This window comes from Sander vitreus, chromosome 2 (assembly GCF_031162955.1).
Source record: "Sander vitreus isolate 19-12246 chromosome 2, sanVit1, whole genome shotgun sequence".
Lineage (NCBI taxonomy): Eukaryota > Metazoa > Chordata > Actinopteri > Perciformes > Percidae > Sander > Sander vitreus.
The window spans coordinates 3,676,587-3,682,752 of NC_135856.1; the positions used below are offsets into that span (position 1 = coordinate 3,676,587).

Below are 6,166 nucleotides of genomic sequence, written 5' to 3' on the forward strand. Positions count from 1 at the left end.
TGGAAACAATAAACAAAATCCGTACCTGTCCAACAGGGAAACATGGCGGCAGTGGCAACTTTTGCTGAGTTTTATCCTCCATTCTCTGGTAGACTTGTGTGCCGGTTCCTTTCCCCGTTCTTCTTTTCCTAAACACAACCGTCCCATTGTTGTCGCGCGTCCCCCAGAGACCCGCGGCTGTCTCCCACGTAGCGTTTCATTTCCCCGTTGTTGAGTCCCCCAGAGACTGCGGATCGTGTCCCGGCGTGTGACGTGTCCTTTCCCCGTTCTTCTTTTCCTAAACCCAACCTCCGTATAGATGCTTCCCATTACGTGCTCACCACCACGAACAAAACGAGATGAACGTGTCCGTGTACACGAATCAATAGATTAAAAATAACGTGTCCATTTCACCAACTGCCGTGAGACCGCGTTGGATTACAGCAACTACAGATGACAGATCTTTTTGCACCTTTTTCAAAGCCCATAAGTTATTTATTTCTGTCGGGGTGTAAAGACCATTTCAAACAATATATAAAAAAATGGATTTTTGGGGCACCATGTAGGTTACAGAAGCTCAGTCCTCGCAGCAGCGACCTGAGGCCCTTTGCTGCATGTCATTACCTTTCATGTCAAGCTGTCCTATCAAATAAAGGCATACATGCCAAAAAAAAAAAGATAGAAAATGTATTTTTGAAAAACAACCCTGCCTTTAATTAATTTACTATTCATCATGAAATGAATACTCGTGTGAATGAATTGTTGATCTCTTCTGTTTCTTTGCAGGATCAGGCTCATCTTCCAGCCACAGTGCAGCAATAAGAACGCCTCCGACTACTTCGCTGAATGCATGTAGTGCCATAACTATCACTGGAAATATTAACCTATATGAGTGGTGATTGGCCATCTATGAGTGCCGATTTATGACATTAATAAAGTCAAGCATGTTGCACTTGTGGTGTTTTTGTGTCTATGATCTAAAAATAAAATTTGCCATAAAGCATTGTGGGTGTCCCAATGTGGACAGATGAAGGAATTTCCTCCAAAATGTACACGTTACATAATGACGATTGAAAGACTTTGAATTACTATTAACTATCCTAAAGAAATGACTACTTTTACTATTACTTGCTATACATGTAAAGAAGACTCACAGATGTAAGGGACGGGAATGGAAATGAACAGGAAGGGGAGGGGGCTGAATATTTCATTTTCCTAAAAAAAGACACTGTCCATATGTTCTTTGGATCTTCCCCTCTAAGTTAAACAAATTTCTTTGTCTTTGTCCCCTCCATATCTCAAAACTATTTTATTTATGACAAACGTGACAAAATGTTGAAGAAAAAAAACAGCCACTGTCTTATTTTTAATTAAGAGCTGTTGAACTGTTATCACAGCTGTGAAATGAGAACAGATGACACATCAAAACCATAATACAGAGCATTAAATCTGGGATTACAAGTTAAAGTTTGTGCTCTCCCAAAGACGCCAGACTACCTCCCTTTGGCAGAAGATTATCTCTTTTTGTATAAGTTGTCATGCCCGTTATTAATGTGCCAGTGTGTATGCTGCTCTACTTAAACATTTATGCTCATGGTTTATTTTTTATCCCAAAAACTAGTAAACAACAATCATTTGCATTCATTTCACAGGTTCAAGAATAATTTAATGGCAACATAATGTAGCCTAAGTCAAATTTCCTGCTAATCACCATAAAATATATCTAACTTCCAAAAACTATACAGTGTGTTGGAGCCATAATGTAACTTTTATTAGCGCGTTGGTGACATGAATATATATGCAGTTTTGTGTTTGATCACTGGGTGGAGCATTGTCACCAGAAATGCATAAAGGTAATCAACAGCCAGAGATACACAGGTGTGTTTGGCAAAGGGAAAAGCGAGCAGCTTTTTACTGTATCAGCATAGACGGATTACGGCATAGGGCAAAGTTGGCACGTGCCCAGGGCCCCTCATACTCCAGGGGGGCCCCTAACGATCTGATGAAATGAAATGTTACTATCATTGTGCGACGCCAAGAATTAATTTCACGGTACGATTGATTTGTAATAAATTGGAAAGCAGAATGAAACGTACCTAAAATGAAATGGACTATACTTAATTATAGCCTATCTGTGCTATGGTGAGCATGCCGTCATTGAATAAACTGGTCACCACACGCCGCACACTGACATTGGTTTATTACACGCGTAGACACATAGAGTATTTTAACCAGACCTACATTAGGCCAAACATACAGTTTAAAGACTTTTAAACGTTTTTGTCACTTACAGTATTTCAATGTTCTTTTTATTCATGGTAAATAAACCTAATTTATATGACATTATACCTATTTTGTTTTGTCAAAACAAGGCAGAAATGATGGATTATTTTGACTAATAGGTAAGATCAGAGGAATGTTGAGTGGATCACAGACAGGTTTATGTCAAAGTTTAGTCAGGAAACTGTTTTGAAAAATTCCAATGCTATAAAATTGAATAAAACACCCAAACTTCAATGAAAGTCATCATTAATTTTAACTGTGAAGAATGTTGTATGGGTTGCATACAATGTACATGCATGTATTCATGTTATTTTTGGGCAATTTGGTTGAAAGAAACCCATATTTATGATATAAAAACTTTGAAAACGGGTCAACTTTGACCCGAGGACAACAGAAGGGTTAAACTTGCTGAGTTACGTTGTTGTTGTTCGGACTTCTCACCACCAGAGGTCATACTTTTACTCTGTCACTGTGTTACTCATCATCAGACAATCAGTCGGTCTGTTTACCACTTTGGTCCGGACTGAAACATCTCACCAACACTTATGGCAGGTTTGGATCCTTGAGGGCCACCAACAGCTTGACTACGTTGGTTTTCAGTGAAATATCTTGAGGACTGTTTCATGGTTTGGAATGAAATTTGGTACAGATACTCATGGTGCCCAAAGACATAGCCTACTGACTTTAGTAATCCTCTGACCTTTCCTCTATAGCGCCACCAGCAGGTCAAAGTTGTCACCTGTAAAATATCTCAACATCTAATTTATGGATTGGCACTTTTGGGCTTTATCAGAGCTTGTTTTATAAAAACAGCCGCCTGCTGCTGATAGAAACACTGAGCTTCAACCAGACAGTAAATGTAACGTAAAAACCAAACCTACGAGCTAACGGAGGCTAAAAAGCTCTGTAGCATCTTATAATGTCTTTTTATCACACATATTGGCAGCTGGCTTTGAGCTCTGGACACAGCTTGGCCTCCAGGTCTTCTATCTTTATCGACTCCACGTCTCTGGAGCTGTAGAGGCTGGCGGCCCGGCTAATCTTGGTGAGCGTTTCCTCATAGGGCGGAGGCAGGTAGACCATGACGAAGACCCCGTCCGACCCATCGGAGCTGGTGCTGGTGTGGCGCTCTGCGTTCCTGGTCAGGGACGAGAGGATCTCGGCGCTCCCCTCTGCGTCCTGCAGGTCCAGAGCGATGATGTTGGCCAGGGTCAGTTTGCTGCGGGAACACCGGCGGTAAACCAAACCGACCAGGAGAACCAGCAGGAGGACGGAGACGACCGGGACGACGACGCAGAGCACCAGCTCCGTCTTTCTATCCTCTCCTAGCTCCAACTCATTCCAGCTGTTGCCCTGGAGATCAACGAAGAAGAGTTGAGTTAACCATTGCGTTGTCCTTCCTGAAATTGAAAATTAAAACTTTTTTTGACACTTTTGTCAAAGTTAAAGCAGAAAGTATGAATTATTTTGACTAAGATTAAGATCAGAGGATGATGTTGGATAATCACAGACGTCAGAATAATGCTATAAACTTAAATAAAACACCCAAAAGTCAATGATCGATTCATGGAACCATCCACTTTCAATTTGGTTGAAAGAAACCCAAAATTCTGCTACAGAAACTTTGAAAACGGGTCAAATTTGACCCGAAGACAACAGGAGGGTTAAATAAATATTTGTCTAGCTTTTCAATTCAATTTCAATTGTATTTGTAGAGTCATGTCATAACAGACGTTATCTCAGGACACTTTAGAGGAGGTCTAGACCAGATCTCCAGGGGCCTAAAAAAGTAGCCAATATAAAGTATTATTTTAGTTTATCTTGTGCTCACGTGGTGCTTTTCCTAAATAAAGTTAATCAAATGACTACACACTTAAAACGATCAGAATTACAGAGAACCTGGGGCCAGGTTGTATTCGTCTTGGTCTCATAATACAACACAGCTGCTGTCTAATCTAAAGTGGGCTGTAAGTGGGGCCCGACAGTTACTCGTTGGTGTGTATTTGTGAAATGTACATTTCCAGGATAAAGCTTGACATCCGGCCCGTGATATCAGGCTTTGTCCATCACCTTCCTCTCTCTGTGTGCTGCTGTGGTTCTCAAACTCCTTTCGCTTTGGGAAACAACAAACTTCGAGCTAGCAAACTACACGCTTAAACTGGATTTAAAGAACATTTGGATCGTGCAACAAGGCAGGCCTACTTGGTTCTTACGGGGAATGATTGTAAAAAATGTCAAAGAATATGTTTACGGCTTTTCCTCTCTAAATGGGACGTTTTGGGACCGATTGGTGGGGTTGCTGTGGACGAAGTTACACACGGAGATACACTGATAAGAGCTAATGAGGTTTAACCATGTATCAGCTCATTTAAATATCTCACGTTGCTATATTGTGTGAACAGTTAACTTCATTTATTTAGTAAATGGCGGGGGTTTTTGCGGGGTGCAAATGTTCCACCAAAACAAGTTCCTTCCCAAGAATATTTAGCAGAGCCACCGCCGCTGCGTCCAGAGCTTAGCGCCGCCCGACGATTGTGATTGGTTTAAAGAAATGCAAACAACCCAGAGTGCTATGCTGCGTTCCAGGCAACGGCAGTCAAACCCGTAACTTACTACTCGTGAACTCGTACCAGATGGTTGTACTCCCAGTTCCAGTTTTGACGTCTCACACACACATAAACAACAATGGCGACCCCTGTTGATGCTGTACAGACGTCGGTGATTAACGGTGAGAAATAGAAATAAATAGACATAAATAGGCAACGTAAAGTAATTCCGCACATTGTAATCAAAACAATTAAATGAAGCCCAAAATATGTTGCCGACTAGAAATCGCTAGTATCAGCTAACACTAACGTCAACGGTAGGTAGCCGCTAGCTAGAAGGGTTTGTGGTGACTTTGCCTGGAACGCTACCAAGTCGTGACTTAAAGTCGTAACTTACGGGCTAAAAATTGTGTCTGGAACGCAGCACTATTTTCTCCTATCCCAGAATGCATCTGTGGTGTAGCCAGACCACAGCACTGTGGAGATAAAGCTGGCAATAAGAGACTACTGCATCTCAAGATCTTGAACGAGAAAATAAAGACGCAGGTTGTAGAAGCGAAGCCTTTTCCTTCAGTTAAAGAGTCATTTCAACCATTTGCAAGATTGTTAACCATCACACATCTGGCTGTGAAAGGCACAACACCAGTATGGAGTCATCATTTCTCTGCAGTGAGTTCTTTCAGCATCCATTCAATCGAGATTTAACCGTTGTAACAACGTGTAATCTTTGGTTTTCAGTGTAACAAATGTGTTTACAGATTCAGAGCGATCCTTTATCCTTCCAGCTGTGAGAGAACAACATGTGGCTCAGAGTGTCCCAAATTCCCCCTGTCTCAGTTTTTATAGCAATTAGTTAATGCTGCCTGGATGATCCGGCACCCTGCAGACTCTGGTCCTCTACAGTTTTAAATCTCAATCTGTCTGAGTGTGACTCAGCTGCCCTCGGTACAAACTGTTGCTATCCTGAAAGTCTGAGACTTAACCCTCCCGTTTTCTAAGTTTCTACATCAGAATATTTGGGTTTCTTTCAAGCAAATTGCCTAAAAATAATATTGGGTTGTTCCATACAACGCTCTTCTCAAGGGAAAATAAGGATCAGATCTCTACTTTCATAGAATTTGGGGCGTTTTATTAAATGTTACAGCGTTTGAAAAAACTATGGAATGGTTTCTAAACAGTATCCTGACCAAACCTCGACAGTCTGATTATCCACTCAATCGTAACTACTTGTCGAAATAATTCCAAATTTCAGCTTTTTTTTAACTAAAAAATGAGGTATAATTTCATATAAATGAGGTTTATTGATCATGAATACTTTTTTTTTTCAAAAAGTGTACAACTAATGGGAATAAGTTGAT

The 6,166-nt window shown here is 40.9% G+C and overlaps 1 protein-coding gene across 1 annotated transcript in view; it reads right to left on the reverse strand.

Annotated features, from left to right (window-relative positions):
* Window positions 1-3,192: 3,192 nt before the first annotated feature.
* smim28 (small integral membrane protein 28) overlaps window positions 3,193-6,166 on the reverse strand; it is a 3,796-nt gene continuing 822 nt past the window's right edge. The window contains exon 2 of the mRNA XM_078270724.1: window positions 3,193-3,615. Within this exon, the coding sequence (XP_078126850.1) occupies window positions 3,193-3,615 (423 nt within the window). The remainder of the gene's footprint in view (window positions 3,616-6,166) is intronic.